At 46.5% G+C, this 16559-nt stretch overlaps 1 protein-coding gene across 1 annotated transcript in view; it reads right to left on the minus strand.

The window, feature by feature from the left end:
* Positions 1–14362: 14362 nt before the first annotated feature.
* Positions 14363–16559, minus strand: part of ROCK1 (Rho associated coiled-coil containing protein kinase 1) — a 491909-nt gene continuing 489712 nt past the window's right edge. Inside the window, 1 exon segment of the mRNA XM_029591102.1 lies at positions 14363–15761. Within this exon segment, the coding sequence (XP_029446962.1) occupies positions 15758–15761 (4 nt within the window). The 3' untranslated portion in view covers positions 14363–15757.

Genomic DNA, 16559 nt, shown 5'->3' on the forward strand with positions numbered 1-16559 from the left:
CAATAAAACAGGGAAATAAATAACTGGGAGTTGGAGGTAAGAAGAGGGGATTTAACTTACAGCAACTTATTTACAAGGTTACACGACTGAGTCCGATTAAATGTGGTTTGAATAGTATGATATGTGGTTTGAATAGAATGATAATGATAACAATGTGAATGTGATGGCAGGGAATGACAAAGATTGTTATTTGAGTCCATTTTTAATAGTGTGATTGAGATGTCGGGAGTAAGTCTCAGTCAGGGATTGGAAAGGCTTTTTTAAAAAGCCACGTTTTCAGCCTTTTTCTAAATGTTGGAAGGCAGGGTTCTTGTCTCAGGTCCGCAGGAATGGAGTTCCAAAATGGTGGACCTGCGGTTGAGAATGCTCTGGCACTGAGAGACTTATGATGAATGGTTTTTGCGTGAGGCACCTGAAGAGATTCTTTGTAGGATTCCCTGATGGGTCTGGCGGATGTGTGTTTTTTGAAGGGAATTTGTAAGTTGATCCGGGCTTGTTGGTGAATGACTTTGTAGATGGTAGTGATGGATTTGTATATAATTCTGTAATGGATCGGTAACCAGTGAAGGTCCTTGAGGATTGGGGTGATGTGGTCCATTCTCCTAGAGTTCGTCATGATTCTGGCAGCTGTATTCTGTACCATTTGTAGAGGTTTGGTGTGGGAAGCTGGGAGACCTAGTAGTAGCGAGTTACAATAATCTAGTTTGGAGAAGATTATTGCTTGAAGAATTGTTCTGAAGTCCTGAGAGTGGAATAAAGGTTTTATTCTTTTTAGGATATGTAATTTGTGAAAGCAATCTTTGGTGGTTTGGTTGATAAATGATTTTAAGTTGAGACGGTTATCCATGATGGCTCCTAGGTCTCTTACGTGAGAGGTTTGAAGGAGGGCTGGTGGTTTTGATAGGGTATTGTTGTTTTCCGGGGAAATAAGTAGAATTTCCGTTTTTGAGGCATTGAGAATTAGGTTTAGATTGGTGAGGAGGTGGTTGATTTCTGTTAGGCAGCTATTCCAGAATTCTAATGTTTTAGAGATGGATTCTTTTACCAGGATCACGATCTGGACGTCGTCTGCAAAAAGGAAGTGTTTCAGGTTTAGTTTCATTAGTAGTAGGCAGAGAGGGAGCAGGTAGACATTGAAGAGCGTGGGTGAAAGGGAAGAGCCCTGCGGCACCCCTTGAGAGGAAGGAAAGTAAGGTGATTCTTTGTTATGAATTTTGACCTTGTATCCTCTGTTGTCCAAGAATGTTTTGAAGGAAGTTCATGTTAACTGGGAGACTGGACATTCTCATAAGAATAAGTGGGACAGCAGACAATCAATTCAAAGAAGTCTCATATGTGCTTTTGGCCAATCTATTCTTCAGGACTTAATTTAAATATTTGGATTCCAAAGCATGATACGACCTCAGTTAATAGTTTCTTTACACCTTCATGGCATCATCTTTAATTACAGGATACACCTTGGCCTACCTGCTAAACCTACAAACATGTTAAATATATCCATTTTAACACAGATGGCATCACAATAAAGTCCATTTGTAACTTAACAAAAGGTCCCTAGGAAGCGTCTAGGTGCAGTGATACAACCCAAAGGCCTTTTCCTATATTATGGACTGTGCATGCACTACATTTCTTTACAACACTCAAAACAATATCTTTGCACCCCCCCCCCCCCCCCTTGCATGCATGGAAACTTGTAGGAGCCAGGCAAGCATGGCAAGGCAGAATGGTGAAAGGGGCCATTGGATATCCATCGGGGCGCACATGGGGGAGGGCATACAATGCTGACGTTTCTACAAGCTGATCTTCAGAAATTTCATTCTGTAAGAAAATTATGGCACAGTGGATACAAAAGTCAGATCCAGCACCTTAAAGGGGAACAACATTTCAATGAGGGAGAAAAAAAAGTGTGTCAGAGTGGCCTTATGCATTTGCAAAAGTACTATGAGTGTTAAAGATATATGCATACATTTTTGGAGACTATCTCAGCACAGCAATCTCTGAAAGAAAATCAAACAATAATAATGGTATCAAAATGATATTTTTTTAAATAATCTGGGGCCCCAATGAAGCAGCAAAAATTCTAGTAAGAAGCACGGACATCTCTCCCTTCCTCTCATAACAAGAAAAAGAAAGCTAAAAATTGAAAGTCTGTTAATAATAACATGGGATGCTTCTTTAAAAATTATTCCGGCCAGTTATGCTTGCGTTGTCTAATCTTAAAGAAAAGAAGTGACTAAAACCTGGGTTGGCCAAGGGAAACGTCTCTGTGCAAAAAAAGCAGAAATTAAAACTGATGCCTCTAAAAATGCAGAATGAAACACTTTGGATCTTTTCAAAAATACTACAGAATTAGAGGCAAAATCGTGGTGGTTTTTGTAAATACCTAGTACAATTATGTGGTTTTTGCTAACAGCTTCTGAAAAAAATGCAGCTTCTTCTGATGAATTTGCTAGCTGACAAATTTACATATATATATATATGTGTTTTCTGGCAGTTGATAAGTCCGTCCTCTTTTCCTTTTTCTGACATTTAGTGATTGTTTCAAATTTAGAAAGCTTAGAAAGATTTCTTGCTTAAAAAAGAATTATATAAAAAGGAATCTGTTAGATAATTAGTAGAGTTATAAAGAAAATAAAATAGTCAATGATTTATGATGCAGTTTGTCCAGAACAGGAAGCTATTTCCTGAATGTTGTTTCTGATTAACCAATATTTAAATGTGTCACAGAAGCATTAGAAACAAATTATTTTGCTACTCCACATAAAATTTTATACAAAAATAACTGATTTTTCTTCCTGTGAGGATATTGGAATTCACATCTGTGTCGCATGTGTGAGTGGATGGCCTCTCCTGTGCGCAATGGGGAGGAATTTTTGAAGAATTTGAACGCTCCTTATTTGGAGTGGACTGGGAGGGAACTTCCCCATATCCCTTTCTTACTTTGCCTCCCTTTTTCCCTACCTTTGTTTTCTTTATTTCAGAACTTACTTCATCTGATTAGATGAAGTAAGTTCGGTGCGCTGGTGCATGCTTCCCTGGGACAGTGTAATGGTGCTGTCCAGGCTGGCCCCCACCTTGCCCAGATCCTGCCTACGGCCCGCCCCTTTTTGATGGCCTGGCACTTCTGTGCGTACCAGGGGACACGCGCGTGGCTGGGCCGTTTCTAAAATGAGCTCAGCGCTCGCATGGCACAGCCACGCACGTATCCCCTGGTTTTTATGCTCGCTGGGCTTTTAAAATTTTGGCATAAATTGGGGAATAGTGTTCCATATCTCAGGAAACCTTTGTTCGACCTTCAAGATTTGCCCCAGAACTTAAATATCCTGAAATTTATCACAAAAGTGAGCTACAGGGGGAACAGGCTGGGCAGAACTGCTTGTTCGGAGTTACTGCCATCCAGGCAGTAGTGGCATGTGAAGGTGTGCACAGATGACCAACAGCAGGTTTGCAAAGGTCTTCAATAGAAGTTATCATGGCTCTCACTTGATGAATCTTGTCAGAGTCTGTAATCTGTAAACTAGCCAGCATATAGCAGAGCGCTATGCAGTCTACTATCCAATTGGACAGAATGTGTTTGGCAACTGCCCTTCCCAATCTACTGGGATTAAAGGACACGAACAGTAGAGAAGCTTGATGATGAGGTTGAGTCCCCTTTAGATAATAAACCAATCTTCTCTTGCAGCCCAAGGAGTGAAGAGCCCATTCTCCTATCTGCACATGTAGTCTTGGAAAGAATGCAGGTAGCACAATAGCTTGATTAATGTGGAATGAAGATACCACATTTGGAAGGAACTTGGTGTGAGTACATAGGACCACTCTATTGTAAAAAAGCTGAAGGTATGTTGAATACAAAACCAGAGCTCATGCTTCAAGCTGAAGTGATGGCCACAAGAAAAGGAAAATTGGTTCTTACCTGCTAATTTTCGTTCCTGTAGTACCACGGATCAGTTGAGACTCCTGGGTTCTGTCCACTCACCAGCAGATGGAGGCAGAAAACGCTCCAACTGACTCTACCCTTTCTGTGAGGTGCACCTACAGTACATCAGTATTTAAATGTAACAAAGCAGAAGAACTAAAAAACCCAACTAAGTAGCTAACTGCTATAAACTGGGAGAACTTTCCATAAGAACCAGACTCACTGACCCAAACAGCAGCAGAGCACCTAACATATAAAAAACATATTATGTGAAAATACTTATCTGCAAAATAAACAAGAACGAGCGGACTCTCCTTTATCTCCAAACTGAAAAGGGCGGGACTCTGGACTGATCCGTGGTACTACAGGAATGAAAATTAGCAGGTAAGAACCAATTTTCCTTTCCCTGTTCGTACCCGGATCAGTCCAGACTCCTGGGATGTACCAGAGCTTCTTTACCTAGGGTGGGACCCTGAGAGTCCCGCTCGGATCACCGCATCACCGAAACCCCCAGATCCTGGAGCCTGAACATCCAGGCGATAATGTCTAGCAAAAGTATGTAAAGACTTCCAAGTCACCGCCCTACAAATCTCATGCGGAGATACTTGCTGACACTCCGCCCAGGAAGTTGCTTGAGACCAAGTAGAGTGAGCACGAAGACTAGACGGATGCGACCAACCATGAAGTAAAGTATGCCGAATCAATAGCTTCTTTTAGCCATCAGGCTATAGTAGCTCTAGATGCTTTGTGCCCTCTCTTGGGACCGCTCAGAACACAAAAAGATGGTCTGACATGCGGAAACTATTAGTGACCTCGAGATAACGCAATAGAGAGCGCCGCACATCTAGCTTTCTCAAATCTCTAGACTGAGGATCAGAAGGCTGTGAATCAGGAAAAGATGGCAGATCAATTGACTAATTCAAGTGAAAAGAAGAAACCACCTTTGGAAGAAAGGACGGAACAGTCCTCAAAGAAACTCCAGAATTTGTAATTCTTAAAAATGGTTCTCTACAAGATAAAGCCTGAAACTCAGAAAGGGCTGAAGAAATAGCCACCAGAAAAATCACCTTTAAGGTAAGGTTAAGAGTAACCCTCTTTAGAGGCTCAAAGGGCGCAGCACAAAGAGCTTTAAGAACAAAATTTAAACTCCATGAAGGGCAAGGATTTTTGAAAGGAGGACGGAAGTGTTTTGCCCCCCCCCCCCCCCCCCGAAGAAAACGAGCCACATCAGGATGGGATGCCAGGGTAACTCCTTTTATCTTCCCACGGAAGCAACCTAGAGCTGCCACTTGTACCCTGAGAGACCTGCAAGATAAGCCCTTAGCCAGACCAGCCTGCAAAAAGACAAAATGTCAGGAATCAAAGCCCAAGTAGGAACCACCTGATTCTCCTCACACCAGGATTCGAAAACTCCCCAAACCCTGACATAAGCCAGGGAAGTAGAGGTTTTTCTTGACCTGAGAAAAGTAGCGACCACCGCATCAGAATAACCCTTATTTTTCAAGCGCCGCCTTTCAAAAGCCATGCCACTAATAAAGTCTGAAGAAAATGAAGAGGAGGAATCTGAAGTCCCCTCAGGACTCTCAACAGCAGCAGCTGAATTAACAAAACAATCACCTCCCTCAGAGGCTAATTGCTGTGGTGAAAGAGCAGGAGTAGAAACCCCTCCCCCCTCCGCTGCGAGCGAGCAGCTTCAACAGAGCCAGAAATAGCTTCAGATGAAGCAGGAAATGGGAAGGAGGCTGCAGCAGAAAGTCGCGGGCGTTCCGGTCTTACAGAGCTACGGAGCGAGGAAGAAATAACACCCCCAGCTGCCCCTGAAGATCCCTCCCCCCTGGGGAGGCAGGAGGAACATAAGCCGTCGCGAGAGACTCTAGCCCGCGCATCTCCACACGTGCGGCAGGCTGGACCACGTGGCATTTGTGGAAAAAAAAAATGAGCCGGCTGGGGAGAAAATGAAAGCGAAAGAAAAAACCCTGCTGTTGCGGTCTCGGTCGCCACGGTGGCGCCCGAGGCCTTACCTTCTTTTCGGGCCCCGGAGAGCTACCGCGTTCCGTGGACTCGGGACCCCGGCCGCAGCTTCCGCCTGCCGTCCCGACCCCGCACGGGCCTGCAGGGCCTTCCTGCGCCACGCGCCAGCTCCCTCTCTGCCGCCGGTGTCCTCTCGCGGCTAGCTCCGCCCCCAGGCGCGCGCGCGCGCGGCTGAGCCCTGCTTTTGAAGGGACCAGCGCGGGAAAACACGGCTCCTCCCTTTCCTGACGTCAGACGCTGCAGGGCTATTTAAGCCCTGCAGTTCCCAGCCTTCCTTGCCTTGCAACGAGGTTCACTGCCTTTGGTAGCTCTGAGTTGCGTTCCTGGATTGCCTGTTTCCTGCCTTGACCTCGGATAGCTTGACCACGCTTGTCTTCAGCCTGCCTTGACTCCGGTCCGTGACTTCGACTCCTGCTTGTCTTCAGCCTGCCTTGACTCCGGTCCGTGACTTCGACTCCTGTTGTCTTCGCCTGCCGTGATCCCGGTTCGTGACCCCGACTGCTGCTTGCTCGCCGCCTGCCCAGACTCCAGTTCGGATTCCACTCCTGGGTTTCTTCGTTTCCGCCTAAGTCCCAGCGGTCCGGGTCCCTACGGGCTCCTCCTGGGGGGACCTCGGGCTTCCAGGGCGAAGACTCCTAAGTCCTAGCAACCCGGGCTCCCACAGCTCCTCTGGAGGAGTCACGGGTTTCCAGGTGAAGCTCCAATTGCCCAGTGGGAGTTCTGCCTACCAACTGCTCCTTCGGGTTGGTCGGCCTAAGGATCCACATCCGGATTTTCTCCATCCGCAACAGTTTGCAAGGCCATGGATCCGGCAGACCTCGCCGGGCTACAGGCCATTCCGGGTTTGGCCCAGCGGTTAGTTCAGCAACAACAAGTCCTGGACTCTCTGGCTGCTACAGTAGAGCGACTGGCGTCTCGCATGGACACCGAACCGCCCGCACCTGTTCCAGTACCAGCACCTGTTCCTGCACCATTGGTAACCCTCCAGTCCCCTACGCAGCTCCCAGCACCCTCTCGCTATGCCGGGGATGCCAAGGCGTGTCGAGGGTTCTTAAACCAATGTTATGTACGCTTTGCGCTACTGCCTAACCAGTTTCCTACTGATGGCACCAAGGTGGCGTACATTTTTGCCCTTCTGGATGGACGGGCCCTGAACTGGGCTTCCCCCATGTGGGAGAACAATGATCCAGCACTGGGGGATTTGAACCGCTTTGTGGAAGAGTTCAAAGCGGCTTTTGATGAGCCAGCACGACAGGCTTCCGCTACTTCTGAGTTACTCCAGCTCCGGCAAGGAACGCGGACTTTGGCGGATTACGCGTTGGAATTCCGCACTCTCGCCCACGAGGTAGGCTGGCAGGATGTGGCTCTTCGGGGCGTGTTCCTGGAGGGCTTAGCCGGTCGTATTAAGGACGAACTAGCGGCTCAGGACCTGCCGGAGACCCTGAGTTCCCTGATTGACTTAGCAGGTCGAATTGATCGGCGTTTGCAGCAGAGGGCGAAAGAGGGGCGCCCTTTCCGACGCTTGCCGTCCGTGCCTCCCAGGATCTCGAATTCAAGTTCGGGGTCACGAGGAACTGCACCTTCACCAGCAACTTCCTCTGACGAGCCCATGCAAGTGGGTCGCTCATCTTTGTCACCCGAAGAAAGGCAGCGACGCCGCGACTTGAGGCTGTGCCTGTACTGTGGCGGTAAGGGCCACTACCTTGCACAGTGTAAAGAACGAGCGGAAAACTCCCGCGCCTAGGTGTAAGGGAGGAGTGTCCCCTAGGCTGCCTTAGCCCTGCTCCTCAATGTACCATACCGGTAACCTTGGAATATCCTGGTGGTTCCTTCCTCACGCAAGCCCTAGTTGACTCCGGGGCAGGAGGCAACTTCATTACTAAGGATCTGGTGCAACAGCTGAATCTTCCTACGCGACCCAGGACTCCTGCCTTACGGGTAACCTCTATTCAGGGTACTCCCTTGTCGGGGTGCATCTCCACCGAGACCATACCTTTGATTTTGCAGACGGGCTTATTACACACAGAGGAGATTTCGTTGCTAGTGTTGGAGGGAGCTGTACACCCGGTGGTTCTTGGGTTACCCTGGCTCCAGAAACACTCTCCTTTGATTCGCTGGAAGGATTTTCAGATTACCCAGTGGAGTTCTGAGTGTTTCCACTCCTGTCTCCAAGCGAAAAGGTTCCAATGGATTCCGCTAGCTCACACCTCGCCGGTATTACCGGCTCCGTATGCTGACTTTCAGGACGTCTTTTCCAAGGAAAAGGCGGAATTGTTACCGCAACACCGTCCGTTTGACTGTGCGATAGAGTTGCTTCCAGGTACTACTCCCCCTCGGGGACGGGTGTACCCTTTGTCTCAGCCTGAGACCCGGGCTATGTCCGAATACATCACCGAGAATCTGGCTAAGGGCTTCATCCGCCCTTCAAAGTCTCCCGCCGGAGCAGGTTTCTTTTTTGTCGCAAAAAAGGACGGAGCCTTACGACCTTGCATTGATTACCGTGGGCTCAATGCTATCACCAAGAAGAACCGGTATCCGCTTCCCCTCATTCCGGAATTGCTGGACAGACTCCAAGGAGCCCAAGTCTTCACTAAATTGGACCTCCGCGGCGCGTACAATCTGGTCCGAATCCGTCCCGGGGATGAATGGAAGACGGCGTTCAACACCCGGGACGGCCATTATGAATACCTAGTGATGCCGTTTGGACTGTGCAATGCTCCCGCTGTATTCCAGCACTTGATGAACGAGATTCTGCGAGACTTACTGCACTCCTGCGTGATCGTCTATTTGGACGATGTCCTCATACACTCCCCGGATCTTACCTCCCATCGGCAACATGTGAGACAAGTACTCCAGATCTTACGAGACCACCATTTGTATGCAAAGTTCGAAAAATGTCTCTTTGAGCAAGAGTCGTTACCCTTCCTAGGGTATATTGTGTCCTCTACTGGTTTTCGGATGGACCCCAGTAAGGTGTCCGCCATCAGGAAGTGGCCCCGTCCCGAGGGGCTAAAGGCGTTGCAACGTTTTTTGGGGTTTGCTAACTTCTATAGACACTTTATTCCCCAGTACTCTCGCTTGGTGGCACCTCTAACCGCGCTTACCCGGAAAGGGGCAAACACTCACCTTTGGCCGGAGGAAGCTTGTGAGGCCTTCGAACAATTAAAGGAGGCGTTTCTCCGGGATACTTGTTTACGTCACCCGGATCCAACACGGCCATTCTTTGTCAAGGTCGATGCCTCTAACATAGCTGTGGGAGCGGTCCTCTCACAAGTCTCTACCTCCGGACATCTCCTACCTTGCTCCTATTTTTCCAAGAAATTCTCGTCAGCCGAGTGCAACTACGGCATTGGGGATAAGGAGTTGCTGGCTGTCAAACTTGCTCTGGAGGAATGGAGACAGTGGTTGGAGGGCTCCCTTCATCCAGTTACAATTTATACTGATCATAAGAACCTGGAGTTCCTTAACCAGGCCCAACGACTTAATCCTCGACAAGCACGTTGGTCCCTGTTCTTCAACCGTTTCGATTTCATCCTGAAGTACCGGCCCGCTTTGAAGAATGTACGGGCTGTTGCGCTTTCCCGTTATGAAATTCAGGAGGAGAAGGAAGACCTCCCTCAACACATTATTGATCCCGCTAAAATCCACTTAGCCAGCACTACAGTTTCCACCCTAGGACGTGTGGTGGTTTCTCGCAAAGACCGCAGAAGGGTGTTAGCTTGGGCCCACGACTCTCTTTCGGGGGGTCACGCTGGCAGGGAGAGGACACTTGATCTGCTTGGCCGGTATTACTGGTGGCCTCGAATTCGACAAGATGTGCGAGTATATGTGGATTCGTGCCCAGTATGTGCCCGGCAAAAACCGCCTAGTGGTCGGCCCTGGGGGCTCCTGCAGCCGCTGCCTATTCCCGTGGAACCTTGGTCCCACATAGCCACGGACTTTGTAGTGGATCTGCCACTCTCGGAAGGTAATACGGTGATTTGGGTAACCGTAGACCGTTTTTCTAAAATGATTCACCTAGTACCCTTGCCTAAGCTGCCCTCTGCACCTGAACTCGCACTCTTGTTTACCCTCCACGTCTTCCGGGCTCATGGACTACCACAGAGTATCGTATCAGATCGAGGGCCACAATTTACGGCCCGTTTTTGGCGTGCCCTTTGTAAGAAATTTGGGGTCCAATTAAATTTGTCCACGGCATTTCACCCCCAGACTAACGGCCAGACGGAGCGCACGAATCGCACTCTTAAAACTTTCCTCCGTAGTTTCATCACCGAAAAGGGAAATAACTGGGTTTCTCTCCTGCCTTGGGCTGAGTTCGCCTACAACAATCATACCCATGCTGCCACGGGACAAACCCCTTTCCAGATCGTGTATGGACGTCACCCAAGGCCTCCGTTACCGCTTCCTATTTCCATTCCATCACCGGCTGCTCTAACCGCAGCACGTCAAGTACATCATCTCTGGAAGGGGATTCAACGGAAACTGACCACCGCAGCAAGGAAGTCTCAGCAGTTTACCAACCGTCATCGACGTCCAGCGCCAGTTTTCCTGCCAGGTACCAAGGTGTGGTTAAGCACTCGGAACCTCCAACTACCTAACCGTTCTCGTAAATTGGCCCCCCGATACTGCGGGCCTTTTCAAGTTGCGGAGCGTATTGGAGCAGTATCCTACAGACTTCGCCTTCCGTCTTCACTTCGCATCCATAACGTGTTCCACGTATCCCTGTTGAAACCGGTGGTACTTTCCCGGTACCACCATCCTTCCGCTGATGCACTATCATCTCCTACATCTACGAAGACTACGTATCAGGTACGAGAGGTCTTGGATGTTCGCTTTCATGCCCGTCGCTGGGAATACCTGCTGGCATGGGAAAGGTGCGGCCCCGAGGAAGACTCATGGGAACCAGCCAGGAACATCTTGGACAAATCCTTGCTAACTCAATTTCATCTGGACAATCCCAAGAAACCTGGCCCTCGGCGGCGGGGGCGTAAGAGGGGGGGTACTGTTGCGGTCTCGGTCGCCACGGTGGCGCCCGAGGCCTTACCTTCTTTTCGGGCCCCGGAGAGCTACCGCGTTCCGTGGACTCGGGACCCCGGCCGCAGCTTCCGCCTGCCGTCCCGACCCCGCGCGGGCCTGCAGGGCCTTCCTGCGCCACGCGCCAGCTCCCTCTCTGCCGCCGGCGTCCTCTCGCGGCTAGCTCCGCCCCCAGGCGCGCGCGCGGCTGAGCCCTGCTTTTGAAGGGACCAGCGCGGGAAAACACGGCTCCTCCCTTTCCTGACGTCAGACGCTGCAGGGCTATTTAAGCCCTGCAGTTCCCAGCCTTCCTTGCCTTGCAACGAGGTTCACTGCCTTTGGTAGCTCTGAGTTGCGTTCCTGGATTGCCTGTTTCCTGCCTTGACCTCGGATAGCTTGACCACGCTTGTCTTCAGCCTGCCTTGACTCCGGTCCGTGACTTTGACTCCTGCTTGTCTTCAGCCTGCCTTGACTCCGGTCCGTGACTTCGACTCCTGCTTGTCTTCAGCCTGCCTTGACTCCGGTCCGTGACTTCGACTCCTGCTTGTCTTCAGCCTGCCTTGACTCCGGTCCGTGACTTCGACTCCTGTTGTCTTCGCCTGCCTTGATCCCGGTTCGTGACCCCGACTGCTGCTTGCTCGCCGCCTGCCCAGACTCCAGTTCGGATTCCACTCCTGGGTTTCTTCGTTTCCGCCTAAGTCCCAGCGGTCCGGGTCCCTACGGGCTCCTCCTGGGGGGACCTCGGGCTTCCAGGGCGAAGACTCCTAAGTCCTAGCAACCCGGGCTCCCACAGCTCCTCTGGAGGAGTCACGGGTTTCCAGGTGAAGCTCCAATTGCCCAGTGGGAGTTCTGCCTACCGACTGCTCCTTCGGGTCGGTCGGCCTAAGGATCCACATCCAGATTTTCTCCATCCGCAACACCCTGCGGACTGCCCAAAGCAGCTAAAGAGGTAGTCCGACCGGCAAAGTAAAAAGGCTATAATTTTTTTTTTATACGACTTGAAAGAAGCTGGGTCCTCTGCTCCGCGGGGTGAGTGAACCGGGCTCCCCTGTATCACCCCAAAAGCTGCAGCAAACTGAAGCCAAGGGTTCTCAACCCCTAAAGCCAAAAGCCTCAAATACCAGGGAGGATGGTCCCCTCATGACCTGCCAACTCCCTGGGAGGCTAGTCTCTGCTTGCCCTGCTTCCAGAAAAAAAACTTCCTCTTTTTTTTTTTTTTTTTAAGTAAAGTAAAATAAGAAATACTTAAAAGAAAAAGAAATTTTATGAACAAAAATATCTATTTTATCTGTATTTTTCAAAACTGACTAAAACCCTGACTGTAGGTTTTGCACCTCCATCATCTGCTGGAGGCAGAAAAATACTGACGTACTATAGGTGCACCTCACGGAATGGGCGGAGTCAGTTGGAACTTTTTCTGCCTCAATCTGCTGGTGTGTGGACAGAACCCAGGAGTCTGGACTGATCCGGGTACATACAGGGAACAAGATTTTCTAGGTAAGAAACTTCAAGTCCACCAACTCGAGCAGTATGAAAGGTGGTTTCATGAACTGAGCTAGGACTACATGGAGTTCCCAAAGCACTGAAGGTTTACTGACTGGAGTCTGGAATGCCACAATTCTTTCATGAATTTGGATACCAAAGAGAGAGATCAGAGCCACTTTCACCTGCTACTGATAGGCCATAATGGCGCTAAAATGAATCTTGACTGAAGAGATGCTAGGCCTTACGAGAAGAAAAGATATTGAAGCAAGTCCCTTGGGCCACAGAAGGGATTCAGATGGCTGGTCCCACACCACTTCCACTTGAAAATGTAGGCCCTTCTGGTTTGGATTTTTTTTTTTTTTTTTTTACCGGAAATCAGTACATCCTCCATCTCCTTGTGAAAGAGTAAGAAGGAGACTACTATAGGTTCAATAGCCACCCCAAAAGGGCCAGGGATGAAAGGTTGGACTGGAAAAGCCTACCATTTTCCTATGGGATCAGTCTCGGAGATATTCCCAATGGAAGTGGAGATTGAATTGAGATATGTACGAGATTTGGAAACTATACTTGCCATGGCCAGTCTGGTGCAATGAGGATTATCTTCACCTTATCCCGATGGCCCTTATGGACAGACCTGGTGATTAGAGGAATCAATGGGTATGCATAGAGTAGGTAGACATTCCTGTTTAGCAGAAAAACAGTGGAAGATGATCTGATGCTGCTTAGATGCATGGAGTATAACTTTTTGATTTACCTGTTGACTTCTGAGACCGAAAGTTGATCACCAGCTTTCCCCAATAACTGAAATACTTGGCAGCAACTCCTTGATTCAAGGACTACTCGTGTGGTTGTAATACTCTGCGGAGGTGGTACACCAAACTATTCTGGATTCTCGTAAGATAGGTCACATGGAGATAGGCATTATGATGTCCAGTCCTCGACCAGATTCACATGGCCTCCTGGCAGAGTGCGTAATGGTCTTTAATGATCTGCTTGTTTATCTAGAACATGGTCACTCAATTGTCCATTTGGCAGTGGGACTCTTAGTGAGAGACCCACTTTTGGACCTTCTGGATTAATTTACCACTGAAAAGCAATACACTCATAGGATGAAGGAACATGACAGAAATATTCAAATATGTAGTGGGCTTCAATAAAGTACGGGAAGGTATAGAAAAGGAAATTCGAGGACAAGGGATCATAACAAGGAGATGCAGGGAGGAAGGTCAAAGGAAAAATGAAAAATATTTCTTATTATAGCTCATATGCCTGGAATAGCCTACTGGCAGCAATACTGGCAACCAAAACCATGACAAAATATAAACATGCCTAGGACAGAGTTTGCAGTGGTAAGAGGCAGGTGGGAGGTAACAGAAGAAATTAAAGAGGGGACTCGAGTGTTTGCTCATTCATATGAAACTTTCGAGGGCCAAGGGGGTGGGTACAAGCCAACAGGCAGAGAATGGTGGTGCAACTGTATTGGGCTTTAAAGACCACTGGGGTAATCAGCATGGAACAGCCAGGGTTAGAACCCTTAAAATAAGCATGATTTGGACAACTGTAGAGGAAAGTGGGTGGGTCAGGGCTGACAGGTTGGGTAAAAGACTTGGGGGAGGATCTGGTGTTGAGTATATAGAATCCCAATATTTAAACTGTGTTCCCAACATGATAGAAATCCAGAGGAAGACAATTTAGCAGAATGAATGGGCCACTTGATCTGCATCTGCCATCATTTACTATGTTAAATACATTTTGTGAAAACAGTATAGTATTACAATAATTTTCAAAAGGGTTCATCCATAAATTATTTTATTTCTCATTAAATGAGCAGAGTCTGACATATTAATAACAGATATGTTTATTATTACATATCCATCAGTGCGGCTTTCAATACCACTTGAAACATGCAAATCGTCCTGGCGACGAATCAGTTTTCCAGTGCTTTTTTTTATTTTTTTTATTTAATATACATAACTGCAAAGCCATTATAAATTACTGAGGAGGTATTTGGTTAAAAAAAATAAAAATAAAAATAAATCATATTGCCCATACCACAAATGAACTCCTGCCAGATAGCAAGAGTTTAACAGCATTTACATTAGAATTCCTATATTATCTTTGTTTTATAAAATGTTACAGAATGATTTGTTTTATTTCAACTTTAATGCTCTCTCTAGTCTGAATGATCTACAGACATCTTTTTTGTGAATGAATATTCATTCACTGTAACAGGTAGTTTTACTCAGATTGTACTCAATTCACAAAATAATTCTAACATCTAGACATTTTTAATTTAACCAATTAATGTTTAATAAAAACTGAAAAGCACTATGGTCAGGAAAATATAAGTCTCTGAAAGTCCTACACTTAATGGCATGGCAGTAAAAAATTATCTCAAATTAAGGCACTAGGAGGGCAATGCAATTTCTGATAAAAGTGTTCTAAAAATAATTTACAATTTCAAACAGTGCATACATTTCTTATATTTGTTAACTTAATGTTCTTTAGCATTTAAAACTAAGGCAATACCTTATAAAATTATAGAAATGATGTACCTCAAAACACACTCACATACTTGGTTGTACTGTATTGTTAGTTCCTAATGCCTCTAATAACAACATAATTCAGTATGGCTTGGCAAAAAAATGCATAGATTAAAATGGTCATTTTCCCACTCCACAAACATGATGAAACGTACAGTATTTCATAAAGCATGATGCCTGAAATGTAATTCTTCCATCTGCTCCTTGATGGGTAATCATTAAGACAATGAAGAATCTTACAGTGAAGGCACGGACGTTCAAGTTATTATTCTGCTCCAATACAGGATTTGCAGTCTTCAAGAGAAAAACTTGGAAACTTGTGAAAATGTTCAGTTCCTTTCATTTTGAGACTTTTTTTTTTTTGCTTTGCATGTGTGCTATTCTTGATATAAACAGAGTCCCCTTCCCACAAGACAGTAGCTCCTTTCTCTCATGGATATGAGAAAAGTCATCTGTATTCCATCATAATTAACAGGCTTTTTTCGTGAATTCCATAAAAGGCAGTACCCCTTTTATATAACTAGCTAAGCTTATTTTTACTTGCATTACATAGTAATAATTAATCTAATCTACCAGTATGCAACCCCACAATACAACACCCTCCCAGTGTGCTTTCTTGTGCCAAAGCAAGGAGAAAGTAACAGCAATCTGAACCCTGAAGCCTGTGGTATTTGTGTCCAATGGAACTACAGTTCATTTGTACTGCTCTGTGAAGTTGAAGGAGCCCACTTTATAAGATGGCATTCCACCAGATCCACAGTATGCATGGTTAGCTGCAAATAAAAACAGATTTATAATTCACAGAAATACGCCAGATTTTCTTAATATTAATCAGTGAATAGTTAGTGATTTACATAGCAGTTCTCTGGAATCCTTGGTGAATATTCCTTTAAATTTTTACCAAACTCAACATTACAGCTTCTAGTTTTAAATGAGAATGAAGATGACATGAGGTGACAGTTCAGGTTAAAGAACTAGAAGGGTCTTGGAGGGGAGGGAGTTTACTTAGAAGTTTATGATTATTGCCATCATCTTGGCTTGGGTACAGGTGAATAATGAAGGACTGCAGGCAGCCTACTGGGTTATGTACATTGTCTGTTTCCATCTGCTGGCAGGTAGACAAACCCCAGGAGTCTAGACTGATCTGTGATACTACAGGAACAAAAATTAGCAGCTAAAAACAAATTTTCCTATACGTGAATAAAGAGTGACTAAGATAAATTATCTCAATTATCCAATGTAATTCCATTCACTTGGTGAATTCCAGAAAGAATCCATTTGACTTAATATTCCTATTGTCTTATCAAGAAAGATCTGCCCTCTCTCATTTACACAGATTCAGTTGAAATATTTTGGTGAAAAACGTTGGAAGAAGGGTATATCCTGGGTTTCAGCAAGAACTTTGTTTCTCTATCAGTTTAAACTGTGGGTTTTTTAAATTCGCTGATATTTTGAATGTGGTGGTTAAAATTACTGTTGCTTAGCTTAGATTATATAGAAGTGCTGTATTTCTGATGTAGATATCATCATACTTTACATCTCACCAGGATATTCTGGGAATTTCTATCAAT

The sequence above is a fragment of the Rhinatrema bivittatum genome, chromosome 2, assembly GCF_901001135.1.
Source record: "Rhinatrema bivittatum chromosome 2, aRhiBiv1.1, whole genome shotgun sequence".
In the NCBI taxonomy this organism is placed as follows: Eukaryota; Metazoa; Chordata; class Amphibia; order Gymnophiona; family Rhinatrematidae; genus Rhinatrema; species Rhinatrema bivittatum.